This window comes from Rhinoderma darwinii, chromosome 2 (assembly GCF_050947455.1).
Source record: "Rhinoderma darwinii isolate aRhiDar2 chromosome 2, aRhiDar2.hap1, whole genome shotgun sequence".
NCBI classification, from domain to species: Eukaryota; Metazoa; Chordata; class Amphibia; order Anura; family Rhinodermatidae; genus Rhinoderma; species Rhinoderma darwinii.
The window spans coordinates 411,511,279-411,534,363 of NC_134688.1; the positions used below are offsets into that span (position 1 = coordinate 411,511,279).

Sequence of the window (23,085 nt, forward strand, 5' to 3'; positions counted from 1 at the left end):
TGTGAAAACTGGCTTTTCAAGGACAGATGATAGATGCTTTTTGCATGCAACATTTTGACGTCGATTGTAAATAATGTCTGTGACAATAATGCACAACAATTTAAGCAATAGGATTCGTTTAGATGTCCGTTTCCAACCTTATTTGTGGGTGGAAAAAAAATGGCAGAAGCCGGGATGGTCAGGTGTGTACAGGGCCTTTGCATGCTTTAAATTACATCAAGTAGATAATCTATACTAAAAAACTCAACACTAGCTCAAAACTCTATCAAATGCATATGGTAAGGTAGTTTGTCCTAAAAAAAAAACACTGAAAACCACTCGTGAACATAGGAGAAGATACGTTAGATGCAGTTCTTCTCACGACATATCCATACACCCATATATGAACGCCATCGTACATTACAATGCTAATACTTCCACTCACTTCTCTTTCTCAGCAAAGTCATTTTGTAACTTTTGTTCTTTCTCCAGAGCCAGATTTTCCGCCTGGTTCTTCAGGGTCTGTTCATATTCCCGGATTTTCTCTCTAAGTGCTTTTATTGTAACCTCTGTAGAAAAACAATTGGGAGAAAATGTGTTTACATAGCTCTGTGTGGTTATATAATACAAGGCTTTCTTTACCCTGTAGGATCAGTGTGTTTTAAACTCCATCTCTTCAACTCTGACACAAAATCAATAGATATGAGTCCCTTTGGAGACCTTTTACTCCCTAAATGTTAAATTGAACTTTAAACGTTTCAGTTGAGAAGGATCAATGGATTTTGCTGGGAAACAGAGCCAGGGTTTCGGCTACATGCCTGAAAAGAAAAAAATCAATGCTAAAACATAATATAACCTTATTGAACAGTCTCAAATTATCTCTCTGTTGAGCTGGGATTAATAAAGTCTCAGTGTGGGTTAAAGCATGAATTAACATGTGGAACCGTTTATTCATTTTTCTGCGCACATTAGGACATTAATTTCCCATAGCCTCCACGCGTATGATGAATGCTCCGCATGCCTCTCTGCTTCTGCTCTAGCCATTTGCATATTTCTCGGATTGCATTGTGATGTAAATCAATTAAATTCATCTTAAAGCCTGTAGACATGTACAATTAAAGAGCCACACAAGAGGAAACACAAACCGTTACCTCAGCGCAAATCTGACCTGCTTCGCTCTACTACTTTGGTGATGAGCTGTTGACTTTTCCCGATCTAGCATTAACTCATTCTATCAGGTGGATTTAAAGGGAATAAAGCACCACACTGAATGAATCACCTTTTATGATAGCAATCTGGTAAAGAATACATTCAGTGGGTAAATAAAATAGTGGGGTGACTTGTGGGCTGTGTGTGGCCAACTTGTGTCTGCAATTTCCAAATTTTGCCCATTTTCACTCAGTTTGTGCAATCGGCTAAGGCTTAGTTCACACCTGTATCGGTGTGTTCCGTTTTGCTCCGTCAGAGGATCTGAACAAGGGAATAACAGAGGAAACTGTTCCATTGCACGACGAATACCACCGATGGCCGAGGGAACCCATTGACTTTAATGGGTTCCGTCGTGGTGTCCGTCGTTTTACCGGAGACAATGGTGCAGCATGCTGCACTATGGTCTTGAGTAATCTCTGCCGGATCTGCGAGGTCCCTAATGGAGCCTCCAACGCATATGTGAATGAAGCCTTAGTACCCAAGAACATAAAGAAACAAAACAAATACTAGAAGTAGCGGTGTACCGACTTGCAAACAATATAAGGCAAACTGTTTTTTTTTTATGTGTCTGAAAGAAAAGCCTGCGCCCCTGTATCCATACAGAAAAAAAATGGTTATAGAGCTGGTGGTACAATTGGGCCATGAACGGTGATATCTTGAGTGCCTTCATCAATAAGAGGCACTCCAACACACAAGGTGGCTTAAGAACATGTGGGAATATCCCAACATTCTACCATAAAAAATAAAGGCAGCACTGTGGGCATCAGGGAATGGGCAGAGACTGCAATAATCACGAGGCATCTGATAGCGAATGGCCACAAAATCTCGCTCTTTGAGGTTTATTCATTTCAAATCTTACCAAACCATTTTCCAAAGTTTAGAACAAAATAATTCTTATAATATAACATGGTAAGCACTGCATAGTGGGTATGGAATGTAATCGCCAGTATCACCAGGGCTGGAACAAGTTTGGTGGAGGCCTCATGGCAATATTTTTGGTGGGATCTGCTGCTCAACTGTACCTAGATGTCTGCCGTTGGGAAAAACAATATTCGGCATGTTGTATTTTGACATGCCTGATACTTTGTCCCCCCAGAGGTAATTGGAGTTGAAAGTATCTGTCAATTGCTTATTCCTCTTTCCCTGTGACAGTAAACATGAATACTAAGCCAATGAGCTTCGTCTAGTTAGCAGTGCTGGCAGATGGGGCATCTGAGCCCCGAACAATGGGTAATGTATTCTAGTTGAAACTCTTCTGCCACATATTAAAGAGGCTCTGTCACCACACTATAAGTGCCCTATCTCCTACATAATGTGATCGGCGCTGTAATGTAGATAACAACAGTGTTTTTTATTTTGAGGCGTTTTTTAACTTTTGACCAAGTGGGCGTTGTACAGAGGAGTGTATAACGCTGACCAATAGGCGTCATACACGTCTCTCCATTCATGTCCATTTGTATTCTCCTCGCGAGATCACGCTGTGCTGTCATTCACAGCGTGATCTTGCGAGATCACGCAGTGCTGTGATTAAGTCCCACACAAACTTTACCGAAGTGTCGGGAGTGTGAATAGACATCGCGTCCTGGCTGGAGGCAATGTCTATTCACTCTCAAGACACTTCAGTAAAGTTAATGTGGGTGTATGTGACAGCACAGCGAGATCACGCTGTGCAGAGTGCAAATGGACATGAATGGAGAGAAGTGTATGACGCTGATTGGTCAGCGTCATACACTTCTCTTTACAACGCCCACTTGGTCAAAAGTAAAAAAAACGCCCAGTTGGGCATTAAGAAACGAATTAGCATAAATCTAAAATTGCTCATAACTTGCTAAAAAAATCATAGTTTTTCAAAATAAAAAACACTGTTGTTATCTACATTACAGCGCCGATCAGATTATGTAGGAGACAGGGCACTTATAATGTGGTGACAGAGCCTTTTTAAAACATAATATTGTTTGTGGTACACTTACAATTATTTAAAACTCCTATGTCTTCTGCTGGAATAGTCTGGGAAGAACTTGAGGAAACTTAGAAAGTAGGCCCAAGGTGGTGGACGCCCTTGGGGAATTGCCCATTTTGCTCTGCCTATAATTGGACTCGGATTTTCAAATGATACATAATAGACATTAGACAGACTGGCCGATTAGTACAGGGAGATTCTTATAAATTGGTGTTAGTGATGAAATATTTGCAAGATATCATGGATAACAGAATTGCAGCTATGACATAACACGTTACTTTAATGTTAAACAAGAGTTAAACAACAAGACAATGCATGTGGGACATATTGGTACAACAAACAGTAAGTTTGTATGGATCTTTAGGTTACCGGGGGAATAGCAGTAGAAATTGTAGATCAAAAGGTTATACAAAACCATCTTCCTCTAAGTGAAGAAAATATGCCACATTGTTCACCTTGTTGTGTATGTTTTAATTTATTCAGAGATTTTGCGTTAGCATAATACCCTGTTCTCATTAAGACTGTAATAAAAAACAGACTATGACCAGAACAGTCACATTTCTTAGGGTTTCGGCTGAGACAGGTTAACTGTAATCAAGTTCTGTACTTGCTTCGAGGCCAAGAACACTCAGCCTAAGAAGAAACACATAAGCCATTTAAATTGTTTTGGAGTAGCACTCCAATTAGTCTGTTTTTCCACAGTATTTTAATTAGTTAAGGCCTTTGGCTCCAAGGTGGCCTGATCTGGTATTGGTCACAGAGACTTGTATACAATAATCACTTAAAGCTGAGACGTAAAGAACTGTCCTGCCCCAATAATCCCCAGATCAATAATCCCCAGCCCCGTCAAATTTCCAAGCCAGTAGATAAAATGTTTTAAAAGAAAACACTCAAATTTTTGTGGTAGGGCAGGAATTATATAAGATCATTTTATGCAGTGGTCCATTCCAAATAAAGTCTTCAATGACTGACGTCGTTAAAAACCAGTGGTTATCGTGTAGGGCACGTGACCTACAAAGTTGTTTGCAAAAACCTTATAAGTTCAAGAAATTTAGAGATGCCAAACGATTCTAACAATTCATGGTAAATAATGAAAATCTATCGGAATGAAAAGAGCTATATTGTTAATGCAACACGGAGGCACCACTGCGGAGGATTATTAATAAGAAAGACTAGCATAGCCCAGAAGATACCGTCCTTATGCCCCAGGATATTAGAGGAATGTTTTTTGATGAACAAATCAAAGAACTGTTAGACTATGTTCACAAGGGTCGAATTTCACACAGACTCCACTCCAAAATACGCTTTTAATAGATGTACATGGGAAATCTGCTCGAATTTAAAATCCGAGACAATAAGTGACATGTCAATTATTGACGTGGATTCCACGTGGAAAAGCAGGCACATTTTCACACGCAGTTAAGCCCCATCGAATGGGGCTAATCGGCATGCGGATGCACTGCACATCAAGCTGCAAGTCCGTGGCAGAGATCTAAGATAGACCTAGGATTTTTGCCGTGGATCCAGCAGTAAATACAGGTCGGATTTGCCTATGGCAAATCTGACCTGTGTGAACATAGCCTTTAGCTCATCACTATGTCCATGTGTTGCTTAAAGGACATGCATCAAGCCAACTGTGGAGCACGGTGGAGGGGTGTTATAATCTGGCGGTGTATTTTAGGCAAAGCAGTCGGAGAGCTAGTTAGAATAGAACAGAGGAATTGACAATAGGTCCTACTATAGTATCTCACGACATCATGCATTTGTGGGCTGCATCTAATAAACATGGTCTACCAGTTCTCAACACAAAGAAAGTGAAGATTCTTCAAAACATGGAATGGCCACCCTAAATTCAGATATAAATCCCGGGATGTACCTTGATCAAAAAGTATAGAAGTCATCAGAACGGGAACAAGAATATAGGGAAAGTGGATCAAAAACTGCTGGTGAGGACGGTTATTTTCTGAGCTAAACGGATATTAAAGGGGCTGTCCACAGGTTGTGTGTTGTATTGCAGCTCAGCCCCATTTATTTCCACTCTTTATCTTCACAGTGCGGAACAGGTATATAGATGCAAATGGGGTCAGGGTTTCCTGGTTAACGAGAAAGTAAATATCTCAGAATTCAGAGGAGTTCTGGAGGAACGGAGGGCACTATAACGGACCATCACCCATTATGTTTCTATATTATAAAATATGGTTGGGAGTAATAGATCACGCTTACAATGTTGGAGTTGTAAACGGTGTGCCTGTCCCAGTATATTAGATGGCTCGGGCTCCGGCGCTGCTAATAATAAGAAATGAGGTGGTGCCAATGATTGGGATCCACTTTGAGCAGGGACGGACTGCTCTCTGAGTAGCTGTAATTTTATCTAACAGGATTGTACAGATAAAGCCTTTTGGAGGGGAGATACTCCACGGTGTTCGGGAACTTTACGAAACTCTGAACCAACAAACTTTCCTTGGATAGATTTGGACAATGTGGGCTCTTGAAGATAGAGATGAGGGGAGAGGGGGGGGGGGGGGGTTATTGTTGTTTAACCACAAAGATTTCTCATTTTGGTGGTGCCTCTGCAGCACTATCAATGGTTATGTCATAGGTAGTCTTATTAATCTACTACTTTGAATACTGGTATTGTCACGGCTTTAGTAATTAACACCCAGACACGTCAGCCTGTCTGTATAGACGATGCCAGGATTCATATAATAGGACATGCAGGGGAAGATATGCTGCTAACCAGCTCATAATGGCGAGCGGCTGTATTAAATTTATTAGCAGAATATTAAAAAAATTGGCTTGTTTACACGTGTAGGGTAATCGCTGGCGAATATTACAACCACACTTTAAAGAGGCTCTGTCACCAGATTTTGCAACCCCTATCTCCTATTGCAACAGATCGGCGCTGCAATGTAGATTACAGTAACGTTTTTATTTTTAAAAAACGAGCATTTTTGGCCAAGTTATGACCATTCTTGTAGTTATGCAAATGAGGCTTGCAAAAGTACAACTGGGCGTGTTGAAAAGTAAAAGTCCAACTGGGCGTGTATTATGTGCGTACATCGGGGCGTTTTTACTACTTTTACTAGCTGGGCGTTCTGACGAGAAGTATCATCCACTTCTCTTCAGAACGCCCAGCTTCTGGCAGTGCAGATCTGACGTCACTCACAGGTCCTGCATCGTGTCGGACACATCGGCACCAGATGCTACAGTAGATTCTGCAGCAGCATCAGCGTTTGCAGGTAAGTAGCTACATAGATTTACCTGCAAACGCCGATGCTGCTGCAGAATCATCTGTAGCCTCTGGTGCCGATGTGTCCTCGCTCGTCTGACACGATGCAGGACCTGGGGAAGTGACGTCACAGCGTGATCTCTCGAGAACACGCTGTGTGTCTGTGCACTGCCAGAAGCTGGGCGTTCTGAAGAGAAGTGGATGATACTTCTCGTCAGAACGCCCAGCTAGTAAAAGTATTAAAAACGCCCCGATGTACGCACATAATACAGGCCCACTTGGACTTTTACTTTAAACACGCCCACTTGGACTTTTGCAAGCCTCATTTGCATAAATACAAAAATGGTCATAACTTGGCCAAAAATGCTCGTTTTTTAAAAATAAAAACGTTACTGTAATCTACATTGCAGCGCCGATCTGCTGCAATAGCAGATAGGGGTTGCAAAATCTGGTGACAGAGCCTCTTTAAGAATACAAATGAATGACAATTATAACAATGGATTAATTACACTTTACAAAAGCTGAAAATATTAGGCTCTGTTCACACAGTGTTTTTGAAGGCAGAATCATCGCGATTTTCACGTAGTTTTTCACTCGCGGCCATTGAGTGCCGCGGGCAAAAAATGCAGCGAAAAACACTTTCGCTGCCTCCCTTTGATTTTAATTGGAGGTCAGAGGCAGAACCTTGGCAAGAAAGAGCATGCCGCTTTTTTTATTGCACACGGCTAGAAACCGCCGCGGGGAAAGACCGCCCCCACCTTCCATTAAAATCAAAGGGAGGAGGATTCAGAAGTATTTCGCTGCCGATTCTGACGCGGTTTCCGCATCAAAATCAGCGTAAAAAAACCTCAGTGTGAACTTGACCTTAAAGTGCATGGAGCGGTCAGCTATGGGGATGTTCTACTCTAGAACCACAGTTTAAAATGGAAGACAAACGGAAGCACAGCGTCCGTTTAAAACGGAACGGATGCGGAGTGGCAACAGAAACTGCACGGATCCGTTTTAAACAGACATGAACACGGTGAAGGATGTGTGCACGAAGCCTTCGGATTAGCAGAAGTCTCACCGTCAGTCTGTTGGTGACGGCTTAGTAGACTTGCTGCATGGCTTCCCTCAGTGACAGGGACACTCATAATATAATATAGTACACACCTTGATTTTTTACATCAGCAAACTCTTTGTTGTATTCATCTAATGTCTCTCGGAGTTTCTGATTCTCTGTTTCAATATCGTGCATCCGTTGAACCTTTAGTTGCAATTGCTGTCCCAGATCCAAGGCAGGTACTGGATCTAAATCGGAAAAATAAAAAGTTTGTGGGTTTGTTCATGTATTTGCCAAATCTAGCTCTGCTACAACACAAAGGTGACAACACACCTAATTAAAACAACACCTCTGAAACTATACACTGGTATGCAACTGAATTATTTAGCGTAATAACATGAATTATAGAGGAGATTTGATATACTTTTTGAACGAAATAGGAACAATTATAAAATATACATACTGACAAATAAAAAAATATATGAGCAGTCCTTATAGATGCAGGTACTTATAGATGCCCCCCCCCCCCATCCTTTGAAACAGTAGTCGATGAGAAGCAGGGGTGTGGAAATCCCACCAAGGCCAGTTCACTCCGGCCCGGTAACTCAAATGCTGGGATCAATATCAGACATTCTGCCACATAGCTCTTAACTACAGGTCCCAGCATGCTTTTGCTGTAGACATCCTGGGACTTGTGGTTAGGAAAAGAAGGACAGTGACATCACTCCCAACTTCCTATTCTTAAAGAAATTAAAAAAAATGGATATATTATTTTTTTGGTCCCTCCGTTCAGTACTAAAATAAATAATGAATCATATCTCGTGTGTATGTATGTATGTATGTATGTATGTATGTATGTATGTAAATGTATGTATGTATGTAGATGTATGTATGTATGTATTCATATGTATTTTTATATCGGTTTATATGTGTATTTAATTTATTTCTGTGTCTGGGGCCCGTGGAGAACACTTTCTACCCATGTGCTCTTACAGCTTGGTATTATTTTAGGGACAGCGGTTACTAAGAGACCCAGTGTCCCTATGTAACACTGAACTGCCAGTGTACAAAGCAGGAAGTGTTGTCATAGACACAGAGGCTATTCTCACAAGCGCCTGTAACTTCGACCTCTGATAATGTGATATAGGAATAAGAGGTTTACTTTTAACATAGTAAACGAGGATTTAATGTACACCTTTTCTTAGTTCCCCTTTAACAATATACTCAGAGCCCAGCGCTATTTAGCAAAGCAAAAAAAAAAAAAAACCTTCCCATGAGCGAGACCCATTCATTAGACATTAGTTATAAATAGAGAATATTACTTGACCAGACGTGGTTTATGTAATTACAGTGAATGAGAATGACACCCATTAGACTGTCTGTCTCTTAATGTATACTTATTGCATTACGTGAACAATTGGACTGACCACTACAGCATTGATTTCCAATACGGAGATAATCGGAGCAGCTGCTTGAACAATACTTTGGAAAACATGTGATGGGGTTTGCTGGAGCAGAGAGAACTTGGGAAAGCTTATTGAATACATGTCTGATGAGGGCGCCAGATTTAGTGGTATAAAGGCAGGAAAGATTTAGTCTCATCCAGTGGAATGCTAAACATCAAACTAAATGGATCAACAACAGTGTACATTAGCGAGTTCATTTAACTTCAAAACATTGCAGTCATTCATTCTGTGGACCACCCTCAGCTTGTAGGAACATAGTGTATATCTGTTAACACATTAGACATGGACACATGCTTTTCCTCAGCTACCCAAGAGGAGACTGTCGCTTGATAGGACGGCACCGGATTTCACTTGATTTCGCTCTACAATTAAGGAAGAGCGTGCAGCCGGCCATAGTTCTGCACCCAATAGGTTAAACAAAGACATATTGTAATCCACATACAAGTTGGACTGGTCCCAACTCACTAAAATAAGCAGTAATTCATATTAAAAAGGATGGAGACAGACAGTCGAGTCCTCCGAGCGCTAGTTAAGAGTTCAGGAAAAGCACAGTCACTTCTCTGATTATTAAGTAGTGACAGCAGCCCTTAAATTAGAATGCAGAGAAGTCTAGTGAAGAGCAGCAGTTACCCTGTACATATCAGATTCTAAAAAGGGAGAAAAATAAGAAAATAAGCTGGAATGACCAGAACTCTGCTAAGGGGGGGGGGGGGGGAATCTGGAATGAGCAGCACTCATATAAGAGCTGTGTAAACCAGACTTTCTTATAAAATATGTATTGTTATAATTAAAGCAGCAACTTAAAGTGTAGCTAAACGTTTGACAAACTTTTGACATGTCATAGTGACATGTCAGAAGTTTGGATTGGTGGGGGTCCGAGCACTGAGACCCCCACCAATCACTAGAACGAAGCAGCTGAAGCAGTCGTGTAAGCGCTCAGCCGCTTCGTGTCTGTTCGGCTTTTTCCGGAAAGCCGATGTATCGGAGTACGGGCTCATAGACTTTCTATTGAGTCCGTACACGATACATTTCTTTCCGGAAATAGCCAAACAGACACGAAGCGGCTGCTCCGTTCTAGAGATTGTGGGGGTCTCAGTGCTCTGCCCGGGACTCCGCTCTGGGGAAGACCCTGACACACTGTCCATATATGGGCAGCGATGTCAGGGAATTCCACAGAGTCCCGAAGCAGAGCCGATACTAGCGCTCTGCCCGGGACTCCACTCTGGGGAAGACCTGGACACACTGTTCATATGTTGACAGCGATGTCAGGGAATTCCACAGAGTCCCGGAGCAGAGCCTGTACTAGCGCTCTGCCCGGGACTCCGGCTCTGGGGAAGCCCCAGACACCGCTGTTCATATGTGGACAGCGATGTCAGGGAATTCCAGAGTCTCGGGGCAGAGCCGATACTAGCGGCTCTGTGTCCCGCGGGCTGCAGATGACAGCCCCAGGGGCCGCATGCGGCCCTTGTGCTTGAGACCCCTGCACTAGAGGGAGCGTAACTAACTGCACACTGTCTATACATTGAACTCAATAATAAAACATTATGTGGTAAGCTCCCCCAGCGTTAGCAGCAACCAGAATTGTATAATTTAACTCTGTATCTATATTGGGGATTTGGAGCTCCGAATCAGAAGTCCCAGCTAAAATATATTATGAAATTAATCTACATAATAAAATGCTGAACCTAAATACGACATGGTGTTAAAAAAGACGGACATTTACCTCTACGCCCATTTACACGTAACAATAATCATTACAAATAATGTTTCCGAGCGCTCGTAACAATTGCTGCCTAGTTGGTGGTATGAAAGATGTTACATGGGAATGATCCTTTAGTAGTATTAATACAGGAAATTTCTGAACGCAGTAACAAACAGGGTTTAGTGAAAATGTATTGTAATTGAATTTTTCCAGCTGTTACATGTCCTTTTGTTGCATAAGTATATACAAATGTGGCTGTGCTTTTATCCCTCTTCATCCTGCTTCACATGGTGAGAGTTGTTAATGTGATATCAATTTTGTATTGCTGAATAAATGCTAAACTTCTGACAGCAGAACCTTATCTCAGGCCAGGAGTTCACAGGGACCTTTGTTGTCAAGTAATACTTCTGTTTTATCGTTCCCAGCGGTGTCATATTTGCACATGGGATATTGACGCATCTGCAGTGCTATTATGCCTCATGCACACGACTGTGTGTGTCGGCTGGGTCTGGCCAGTGATCCGTGGAAAGATAGGACATGTCCTATCTTTTCACGGATCCGAAAGTCGGATCCGTTATTCACCCGCTAAAGTGAACGGGTCCGTGACAGCTATCGGTGCCACTCAAATGCCGTAAAAAGGCCCGAGTGGTACTCGGTTGTGTGCATCAGGCATAAATCTTCCTCCTTGGGTCAAAAGAAGTTCTTTGCAGGAAGTAATTTAAAGGGGTTGTCTGATAAAGAAAAACCCCATCCATTGGCCTATTAGGGGCACATAGACATCATATGGACCTCTATGAGCCAGAATGGAGTACCGCTCTGTAAGAGTAGCTCCCACTTTGGCGGATCTAGTCCAACCATGCATTACACGGTCAGCCATTCATTTATTAGGCCTCATGCACACGACCGTATTTTTTCCCACCCGTAAATACTGGCGTAAATACGGGTCCGGTGTCGCACGTATTCCACCCGTTTTGCACCAGTATTTACGAACCTGTGCCCGTAAATATGGGTCCGGTGTCACCCGTATTCCACCCGTATTTACGGGCACGTTTTTGGCGGCAAAATAGCACTGCACTAATCGGCAGCCCCTTCACTCTATCAGTGCAGGATAGAGAGAAGGGACAGCACCTTTCTGTAATAAAAGTTAAAGAAATTCATACTTACCCGGCCGTTGTCTTGGTGACGCGTCCCTCTCTTCACATCCAGCCCGACATCCCTGGATGACGCGGCAGTCCATGTGACCGCTGCAGCCTATGATTGACCTGTGATTGGCTGCAGCGGTCACATGGCCTGAAACGTCATCCAGGACGTCGGGCCGGATGTTGAGAGGGACGCGTCACCAAGGCAACGGGCGGGAGACCGGACTGGAGGAAGCAGGAAGTTCTCGGAAAGTATGAACGTCTTTTAATTTTATTTTTTACAGGTTTATTCTGATCGGTAGTCACTGTCCAGGGTGCTGAAAGAGTTACTGCCGATCAGTTAACTCTTTCAGCTCCCTGGACAGTGACTATTTACTGACGTCGCTTAGCAACGCTGCCGTAATGACGGGTGCACACATGTAGCCACCCATCATTACGAGAGCTCCATAGACTTCTATGGACTGTCCGTGCCGTTATTACGGCCTGAAATAGGACATGTTCTATCTTTTTCAACGGCACGGGCACCTTCCCGTGAGAAAACGGGAAGGCACCCGTCGCCAATAGAAGTCTATGAGCCCGTTATTACGGGTCGTAATTACGACCCGTAATAATGGGAGTTTTTACGGTCGTGTGCATGAGGCCTAAGGGAAGGCATCTCGTCTGGCTTTTATTTAAAAAGGTGTCGTTTTCGTAAGACAACCTCTTTGAGTTAGTTGTGTGAGAGATTGTGCCAACTGCAACTTTGGCGTGATACCCGTTTTGTGCAGCTTGACCTACTGTTTATAACGGATCACTGCATTCATGCAAATCGGTCACTATAATAATTCCTTTAGTATACATAAAAAAACAAAATAAACAGCACCACACATTTCCTTAAAAACCTACACATACTTTACACATTGGCGTTATGTTAAGTCGGCTGGGAAAATACAAATGCTAAGGAGATATTGTTCTCCCTTAAGAATACGGAGCATAGTTTGCTCAGTACCTACTCATAATTTTACTATGCACTAATGTATCAAAAGAAAATACATTGGAAATCTGATGAGAAATATAATAGTTGGCAAATAGGATTTTTTTTTTTTTATAATCTTATATATGAAGGTCTAACAGAGGCCACAAACAGCCAGCAATCTCAAAGGAGACCTGTCCAATCAGGCGTCCGTATTATTACAGTCGCAGATTTTTACAACAAGCTACTTGCTCACACAACTCGAGAGGGGCTGTCAGCGATATAAGATCTGAGGCCCAATGCACACGACCAAAGATTTAGTCCGTAATTATGGTCCGGACAGGTCCTATTTTTTGCTTTTTACGGAACGTGCCCCCATACTTTATATGGACTGTGATTATGGGCACAGTCCTGTGCATGGGGCCTAACAGTTACTGAAGCGAATATCAGCCATACAAGTTATACAAGATCGGAAACTTCATTGTACATGATTAATAATTGAAAAAACAAATAAAAAAAACTATATTATATATAAGATATAAATTTTTAAAAAAATGCAGCATGACTATTTGTATCATTAGTGTAGATGGTGATCAACTAAAATCATTTCCTCCCTTTTACTAATGTCAAATTGAAAATGCAAATCTGTGTCTTCTCACTGTCAAGGGTAAAATCCGTTATTGCAATAAGGCTCAGTGTTCATCTGCGCTGTCATTTCTAATTGACTGGTAGGAAGAGTGGGTTTTCTGGCTCAGTTTCCCAGCAGACGTAGATGAGAAGGTGGATGAAGAATTGGAAGGATGTAATTAATAATACTTCTTGTCGGTTTAGGTCTGCAGCTCATCATTTGCAACAGACACAGATGGCAAACTATTGACCCTTTATGTACTGAGGTGGGACTTCCAGAATGCAATGCTAAATGCAGAGGGAGAGGAGTAACTTTTAATAATCTGTGATTGGGATCAATAGCGATATCACATTGGACATGTGCGTGTACTGCATTATAGGATCCCATCTGCTTACGCTAAATTAGGAAGCATATAATCCAGTTAGGAAGCAAGTGACAAGTCAGAATTAATGGAAAACATCTAACTGGTTGCTGTGGTTAACACCAGAAATGTGCCAAGAAAATGCTTTTAATAAAGAAAAGAATTATGACAGTGAAGTCTAATCACATGGCTGGGGGTATTACGCAAGACATAGGAACGAGATTTTTCTCAGCAGATCCCATCACGATCAACAATCTAATGTCTAAGGGGACTGTTCAAAGGCCCCTTGGTGTCTTCCATCGAGCATTTAATACAGTGCTCTTTTTATTGCATCCTTTGAAATTAGCGCAATATTTCCAATTGATTGTTCATAGGAAAAATCAGTCATATCTTGGAAAATATCTGTTCTGTATGTCACTTTCCTGATGATCCTTTGGATTGCAGAAAAGAAAAAAAACGGAAATAACTTGTTGAATCGGGGTAAACATTTTTCAGTGATAGCCATCTTAAAGTGAATGTCCAACTTTTTACATTATGTGACTTTTAGGTCTAACAATCTGTGCGGATTCATTTATTAATATATCTTTGTAGCAATTGGAGCTCTTTTTTTTTTTTATATACAGAGCTCCAAATGCCCCGCATAGACATGAGCTAAATGATAACATTCTGTCTGCCATCAGTCACCACAAGGGGGAGCCTAAGTTTCCTCCAGTGGTGGCTGCAGAGAGATCGACAAAGTGTGCAATATTTTTTTTCAATAGGGAGACGGAGACATCCAGAAACATCTACTTTAAAATGTGTGAATGATATTAGCAGTTGGCATTTTTATCATACAAGAATAGAAAGGGCTCTAGGAGCAGAGGAAAAACTGGATTATATTTTTCCTGTGTAAACTGCTAACTTCATGTGGATATTGGTCTAGTACTGAAAAGACATTTTACTACATGAGAGGAATATTTCCTGAGCAAAATGTCGATCATGCGTCTTTTGCCCTGATAGACTGCTGATCCAACACATCACCCACCCGTTATATTTCATATGATGTGGTTCTAGGATCATATCAAAGCAAGACCAGGGCAAAAAATGCATGTTCTCCCTCTGTTTGTGTGCGTTTCTTACCACACTCCAAAATGTAGTCATAGGTCCATTGGCTTTCTATAGGAAATGATGTGAACTAACAGGAGAGTATGTCAATGGACAGTTCTGTTGGGCACTGTACAGCCATTGCTAATTCATATATATATATATATATATGAATGTATTTTTATTATTGTTATTTTAAAGGAAGGGACCATTTTAGAGTTTTGTCAAAACATGAGATTTGTCCGGCGTGTAGATATATCCATTGACCAAATCTCAATATTTAAAATGGGGCATGTGGTCTACTCGATTTTCATGGCCACAATAAATGCCATTTACAGAGCCATTCCCACAAAAACTGCCCAAGTTACACACACACCCTTCTTTGCTTTAGGATGAATGTGCCCCTTGTGTGTTTGCCTTATGCTACTACACCACATTCCTGCATACGTTACTTTTTGCCAGGGCACTCTAGGCTAATATAATCATACGATTACATAATTAAACCAGCTGTCTCATTATAGAAAATCAACTGGAATTCAGGGCCTAATTAGTCATACAGCAATTAACATGCTGATGAGCAACTGATGAAAAGCTGCCTGGATTTCAAGTGTGTCAAGACCACCCAGTTACTTAGTGGGCAGGGGGGCACTGAATGGCGAAGCAGAGACTGAATGCCGGACATGTTGATTATATTTCACACAAGCTTCATTGCCTATTATTTTACCTCAGACACCACAGAAACTCATCCACCCAGTTGAGTCCTCTGCACTTCTAAAACAGAGCAACCTGATCTAATTGTAATGGACAAACATAGAGTACAAAGGGGTCAGTAACATGTGCTCTGAACTTGCAGCCAGTGTTGGAGATCAGTTCTTTTGGCAAAGATATAGGTCATGGTAACATAGTCTCCAGAGAAGAAGGTCCAAAATAAAGAAGGGGAATGTGTAGATATTTATTTTGTTGTCATTCTATACAAACAGTTGTTAACCCCTTAGTGACCACCAATACGCCTTTTCACAGCGATCACTAAGGGGCCTTAGGCTAGGCCGTCGCCTTTTCATGGTGGCCCAGTCTAAGTCCTGCACGGGTGTCCCGTGAAGCTGGGGCTCCGTTGTCTAATGACAGCCGGGCTCCTACTCCAATGGCCGCGATCGAAGTTCAACAGCGACCGCGGCATTTAACTTGTTTACAGAGGGAGGGAGCTCCCTCTGTCACCCATCGGCGGCCCGCAAATGCAATCACGGGCCTCCGATGGGGTGTCATGGCAGCCAGGGGCCTGATAAAAGTCCCCAGGTCTGCCCTGGGCATATGCCTATTAGGACGCGCCAGAGACACGTCCTAATAGATTGCCTGTCAGTTTTACACTGACAGGCAATAATGCTTTGGTATACTAAGTATACCAAAGCATTATAGCAGCGATCTAAAGATCGAATAGTAAATTCCCCTAGTGGGACTAATAAAATAATAAGTGTGAAATAAAATTATTAATAAAAAATGACAGTAAAAAAATAAATAACCAATTTTTCCCATAAAAAGTGGTTTTATTTAGTAAAAGAGTATAAATTAAATAAAAGTACACATATATGGTATCACCGCGACCATAATGACCCAAACAATAAAGTTAATATGTAACTTAAACCGCAAGGTGAACACCGTAAAAAAAACTATGGCAAAATTGCTATGTTTTTCCATTGCCCCTTAAAACAGTTATAATAAAAGTTCATCAATAAATCCTATGCACCCCAAAACAGTACCAATCAAAACTACATCTTATCCCACAAAAAAACAAGCCCTCATATCACTACATTGACGGAAAAATAAAAACATTTCGGCTCTTGGAAAGCGATGATGCAAAAACAAATAATTTTAATTCAAGTGTTTTATTGTGCAAGTCTTAAAACATGTTATTTACACCGCACAGCGAACGACGTGAATTTAAAATGCATAGAACCATGTCAGAATTTCAGGATTTTTTTCTAATCCCCCTCAAAAAATTATATGTACCACAAAATGGTGGAATTAAAAAGTACAACTAATCCCGCATAAAACAAGTCATCATACAGCTATGTCGACAGAAAAATAAAAAAAAGTTATAGCTCTTTGAATCAGACTATAGAAGAACAAAAAAATAGCTTGGTCATTAGCAGTGGTAGATTATCATATGGGCGGTTTGGGCGGCCGTCCGGGACCCACGGCTCCCAGGGAGCCATTGCCGCCGCCGAATCGCACATCATTTAAAAAAAACACATTGCAGCGCGCTATCGCCGCTAATGGCGAGGAGGGGCGGGCTGAGAGGGAATAGTGCCACACCATCCGCCCTGCTGCCTCTGAGGGGGCGGCGACGCAACTGAAATCAGCCGCCGCCACCCCCTCCTGCACGAATTGTACCTGCATCTATAAAACGCAGGTACAATTACATGCATAAGCGCTAAATGGCCGGGTATGTTCCTTGCCCGACCATTCAGCGCCTTACAATGACGCTGACTGGCAGGGCAGAATGAGTTGTCCCACCAATCAGCGCCTTTCAACTTGTTGAAAGGCTCTGATTGGCGGGAGAAGTCATTCTGCCCTGCCAATCAACGATGGTAGCGGCGCGGTGACGTCATCGGACAGCTTCCATTGTTGAAGGGCGCTGATTGACGGGGCATGTCATTCTGCCCTGCCAGTCAGCGCCTTTCAACGGCGCGATGGCGTCGCTCAGCCCCAGCAGACCTGCTCAGAAGAGAGCAGGCCTGCATTGACACAGGACAGTGCGGGAACGGGATCACGTTGAGTATATAAATTTTGTTGTTTTCAACTAAAAAGTGTGGGTGGCATTATCTACAGCAGGGGGGGGGCTATATGTGGGACACAATCTACAGTAGGACTATATGTAGGGCGCTATATGTAGAGCGCCATCTACAGGGGGCTAAATGTGGGGCACAAACTACAGGGGGACTATATGTAGGGCACTATATACAGGGTGTGCTATATGTAGAGCGCAATCTACATGGGGCTATATGTGGGGCACAATCTACAGGGGAGGCTTTATGTGGGGCACAATCTACAGGGGGAGTAAATACAGGGTGCGCTATATGTAGAGCACAATCTACAGGGGGCAATATGTGGGGCACAATCTACAGGGGGACTATATGTAGGGCACTATATACAGGGGGAGCTATATGTAGAGCACTATATACAGGGGGAGCTATATGTAGAGCACTATATACAGGGGGAGCTATATGTAGAGCGCTATCTTCAGGGGGCTATATGTAGAGCGCTATCAACAGTGGGGCTATATGTGGGGCACTATCTACAGAGGGCTCTATGGAGGCACTATCTATGGGAGCACTATCTACAGGGGGATCTATGGAGGCACTATCTATGGGAGCACTATCTACAGGGGGCTCTATGGGAGCACTATCTACAGGGGGCTCTATGGGAGCACTATCTACAGGGGGCTCTATGGGGGCACTATCTACAGGGGGCACTATGTGTGTGTGTGTGTGTGTGTGTGTGTGTGGAACAAAGTGTATGGTGCTATTATAATCAGGGACACAGTGTATGGCGTTATTATAATTAGAGTTGCAGTGTATGGTACTATTATATATTGGGACGTATTGTGGGGCACCAGGTTAACTTTATCCTTGTTTATAGACGCACAAATGTTTGAAAAGTGAGATGCCCAAGACATCTGAGCTACAGAAATGGGCCGTGGCCGGGAGAAGTCATAGAGGTCTGGACCGGATGGAGAAGAAAAGTGAAAAAGAAGAACTAGAATCTGAGACGTCACCGGTGAGTCACTTAATGTAAATGTTTATTCTGCCTCTAATCAATACTGTAGTCACTGTATGATCTGCAGCAAGATGATGGGTGGTATGATATTTTTTTTGGGTAAACCGCAACTCCCAGCATATCCTTACCATTGTTCGGGCCATGCTGGGAGCTGTAGTTTTATCCATACAAACCTTTACAGCAGGGGTTGCACTAAATTAAGCTGTATTTGTACTGGTGCTGTATATATGTACTGAGCTTTGTTCTGGTGCTGTATTTATGTACTGAGTTTGGTTCTGGGGCTGTATATATGTAGTGAGCTTTGTTCTAGTGCTGTATTTATGTACGAAGGTTGGTTCTGGTGTTGTATTTATGTGCTGAGCTTGGTTCTGGTACACTGTTTCCGTAAGTCCCATAGAACTGAGTGGTAGTTACGGAAACAGCGTAGCTCGCATGCTACGCTGCTTCTGTAACTGCCATTCACTACTATGAGTTACGGAAAGTCCATGGTCAGGAAGTGGCCGAGAGGCAGCGATAGCAGAAAGAGGTAAAACAGGGTTTAGGGGGCCTGATTTTAGAGATAGATGCGAGTCCCACCTCTGGGAACTGCACCTATCTGACAGGATATGTCAAATTTCCCTCACGGGAAAACCCCTTTAAAGTGTAACTAAACTTCTAAAAATCTTCTGACATGTCATAGTGAAATGTCAGAAGTTTTGATCGGTGGGGGTCCGAGCACCCATGGATTGCTAAAAAAAAAGTGGCAGAAGCGCTCAGGTGACCGCTGTGCTGCTTCGTTTCTGATCTGCTTTTCTCGGAAAGCCGAACAAGTGGTGTACGGACGTACACCACTCCGAGGAATGCCGTTCAGAAGCAAAGCAGCATTCAAATCGTGCGCTTCTGCCGCTTCACTTTAGTAATCGGTGGGGGTCTCCGTGCTCGAAACCCCCACCGATTAAAAGTTCTGACATATCACTATGACATGTTAAAAGTTTAGTTACACTTTAAAGAAAGGTTATTTTTTTTATTATTATTATTTTTTCTTTAATAAAACAGTGTACGAGTATGTTTGGTGCAACTTTCTAAGGCCCCATGCACACGAACGTGCTTTTGCGGCCGCAATTTCCCCGAAAATCCAAGGGAGAATTGCAGCCCCATTCATTCCTATGGGGCCATGCACACGACTGTGGTTTTCACGATCCGTGCATGGCTCCGGGCTCATTGAAAATAATGGTCGCGGCCATGTGCACGGCCCGCGATTTGGGGGCGGCTCGCGGCCGGCCAACCCGGAAATCACGGCCGTGCACATGGCTACGGTCGTGTGCATGAGGCCTTAATACTTTTTTATTAAAAATGATTTTTACTTTTTGAGATACAGCGGCTTTATATCCTGAATACAGAGTAGCTGTATCTAGTGCTAAAACCTGTATCTGTCAGGTCAGTGGCACTGACGGGTACAGTGTCAGCGGGTTGGGGGGGTTGAATTGCGTGTGAGGGGGAAGAAGGGGGCCGAAGTTGTGTCCACAGCTCAGGGCCCATGGTACACTTAACCCGCCACTGTTCATTAGGACCTAAAATAGGCTGGTCACTAAGGGGTTAAAGGGATCCACCCTTATTCTGTGGGAGTTGATTTTCAGCTTTACAAAATCATTTTTGTTAGAAGGGTCAACCTTGAATCAGCTGGAATCTCTGGGGGAACATGGCTGCAAAGTCCCTATCCTGCTGCCGCAACACCACAGGGAAATTAAATGGGCTGTCCGTGCAATGCACAGATTTGCAGAGTCCTCCAGAGAGAGAGACGCTCTTTGTAACCTCTCTCCGATGTGTCCAATTGATTAAAGGTCTTCCCTATATTAACTCAGAATGCCCATATGAGTATTTGAAAATAGGTTTAAGGTGTAAGCTGTCCTACAACTACAGGTGGTCAATATAAAAAGGTACCATAATAATAGCTCATGCTTAGGAGTATGTCTGATATTACTATATATTTGATGTTAAGAACCGTTTATACCTACAAGTTTTCAACAAGGCTTTCATTATTTTATTTTTTGGTAGAAAAAAAAAATGGATCGAAGAAGATAAATCTCTCCATTACAATGTATTAAAAACACAAATTACTATAAAGGAGGACATGTTTTTACCTCTGCTAACACATTCATGACTGTATAACATTCTGACGGAATGAGGCAAATTAACACAACAATACGAACTGTGTCTAAGGCCCCATGCACACGACCTTAGTTTTCGTCCGTAATTACGGATGAAATCGCGGACCCATTTATTTCTATGGGTTACGGACACCTTTCTGTATTTTTACGGATTGGTGTCCGTTCCGTATAAATGATCCGTAAAACATGTCCTATTCTTGTCCGTAATTACGAAACAGACTCCCCATAGAAGTCTATGAGTACTTCCATATTTACGGACCGCTACAGATGTGCACTCGTAGCCGTCCGTAATTACGGCAGCATTGCTAGGCGACGCCAGGGGATTTCCCCACGGTGCAGGCCAAAGCCAGATGAGAAAGTACCACACGGCTGCAGTGAAGATGTCTCTCACCAAAGTACAAGTGGAAAACTTAATTCTGAACATCCAGGACCACCCAGTCATATGGGATAAAAGAATAGAGGAGTATAAGGACAGTTTGTTGAAGGAGCAGGCGTGGAGGGAAGTAGTGATAACTATTAAAGAGGATGAGAGGGAAATCACCTCAGAAAAGCAGGGGAGAAAGTTTGTCAAGTTGGCCCCCCGTTGACAAAATATATTTTGGATGCATACAAATAATTTTTTCCATGTTTTTTACCTCAGTCAGCGAAGCCAAGTCACGCTGGAATGAATACATGCCATGACCAATTTAGGAGGGAACTAATGTCCAAGGGTAGGAGTGGAGATGGGGCTTCAAAGAAAAGACCGTATATGTATACGGAACAAATAAAAAACTTAATGGAGATTGGGCCGTAAATAAATATCTATGTTATTTTACTGGAAAATGCTTTTTCATGTGGGACATAGCTTAACTCCTTTTCTAACAAAATTGTATGTTGCTAGGTGTGTAGGAAGATGGTGAATTTGGTGACATGGGACTATGCTATGTTCCACAAATACCTGTGGGACATAGTATACCTCCATTTATCACACAATTGCTTGTTGCTAGGTCTTTTACTATGTATGTAGCTAGAAATTTTATTATTTCACTTTTAACAAATTAAATATATGTATCTTAACAAATTTACTATGTTTTGTATACGAATATTGAGACTGCATCTGCCTCAACAATGCAGCCTGCGTCGCAGCCTACTGTGGTGGGGGAAGAAGGGCAAGATGAAGAGACATATACACACAGCCGGCCAGATCTAGAGACCACAAAAGAAGGCAGGATGACACAAGGGCCCAGATTGATGCCCAAGTGCTGGCCCATCTAACCCGCAGGAATGAAGAAACGGTGGAAGACATGTTCGCAAAAACACTTGCCAGGCAATACTTGGGGTCGTGGAGGTGTTTTCCTCAAGTAATGCTCCGGTGGAACTTTGTAATGCCAGAGTTCCATTGGTGCAGGCAGTGTGTCCAAACACCTTCCCACCAACCAACACCACCAGGGAGGCCATCACAGTACAGGGGATACTATGACCATTCCCAGCCCCTGTACTCACAGGATCGGGCCATGCATCAGCCACCCAAGTCAGTCATTCTCCAATGCACAGTGCCCATACCAACACTCCAGCCAAGAACAGGGGCGTGAACATGCATCCACAAATGTTGGTGGTTCTATGCCACAGGACATTTTGGATTTCTGATTTTTTTTCTTTCCCATTTGTTCTTGTTTTGCTAAAGTTACTTTTATTTTGTTATTTATTTCTTCAGAAAACAATTATTTTTTAAATTTTTTGACTAAAGTTAGTAGAAGTTTTATTGTCTTTGTTGTGTGCGTGTGTGCGTGTGCGTGTGTGTGTGTGTGTGTGTGTGTGTGTGTGTTGTGGAGGATGAATCTTGGGGTATGTGAGGTGGGTGTGGGATGTATGGGTACATGAATAAGAACACACCACATAGAACTACAGTTTTTTAATTAATTTTAAACGATTAAACATGACACAATAAACCAGAGCTAGATCAGTCGAGGAATTGAACACACCTATCACAAAGCACAAATGACAAAGAAAGTGTCGCAAAGCGAAGGAGGCCCATGGGGTTTTCAGATGTTGAACATCATTTATGGTTTTCTCCTTTTTTCGGATCCGTAAATATGGACTCACTACGGATACACTACTGACCGTATTTGCGGACAAAGTCCCGTATATACAGACAGGTTGCGGATGAATTACGGGTACCTATGGATTCGTATTTGCGGACAGTAAAATAAAAATATGGTCGTGTGCATAAGGCCCCATGCGCACGACCATAGAATTAGTCTGTAAATATGGACCGTAATTACTGTACGTAATTACGGACCTATTCACGTCTATTGACCATGGACACCTTCCCATATATTTACAGGAAGGTGTCCGTGCCGTAGAAAGGCTCCACAAACGATAGGACATGTCCCATTTTTTGCTTTTTTCGAACCGTGCTCCCATAATTTATATGG

At 42.5% G+C, this 23,085-nt stretch overlaps 1 protein-coding gene across 3 annotated transcripts in view; it reads right to left on the bottom strand.

Annotated features, from left to right (window-relative positions):
- Positions 1-23,085, bottom strand: part of CUX1 (cut like homeobox 1) — a 356,348-nt gene that overhangs the window by 195,064 nt on the left and 138,199 nt on the right. For all 3 annotated transcript variants that reach the window (XM_075854200.1, XM_075854199.1, XM_075854198.1), the window contains exons 5-6: positions 7,530-7,667; positions 425-548 (exon numbers count right to left, since the gene is read on the bottom strand). In XM_075854200.1, coding sequence (XP_075710315.1) covers positions 425-548; positions 7,530-7,667 — 262 coding nt within the window. The remainder of the gene's footprint in view (positions 1-424; positions 549-7,529; positions 7,668-23,085) is intronic.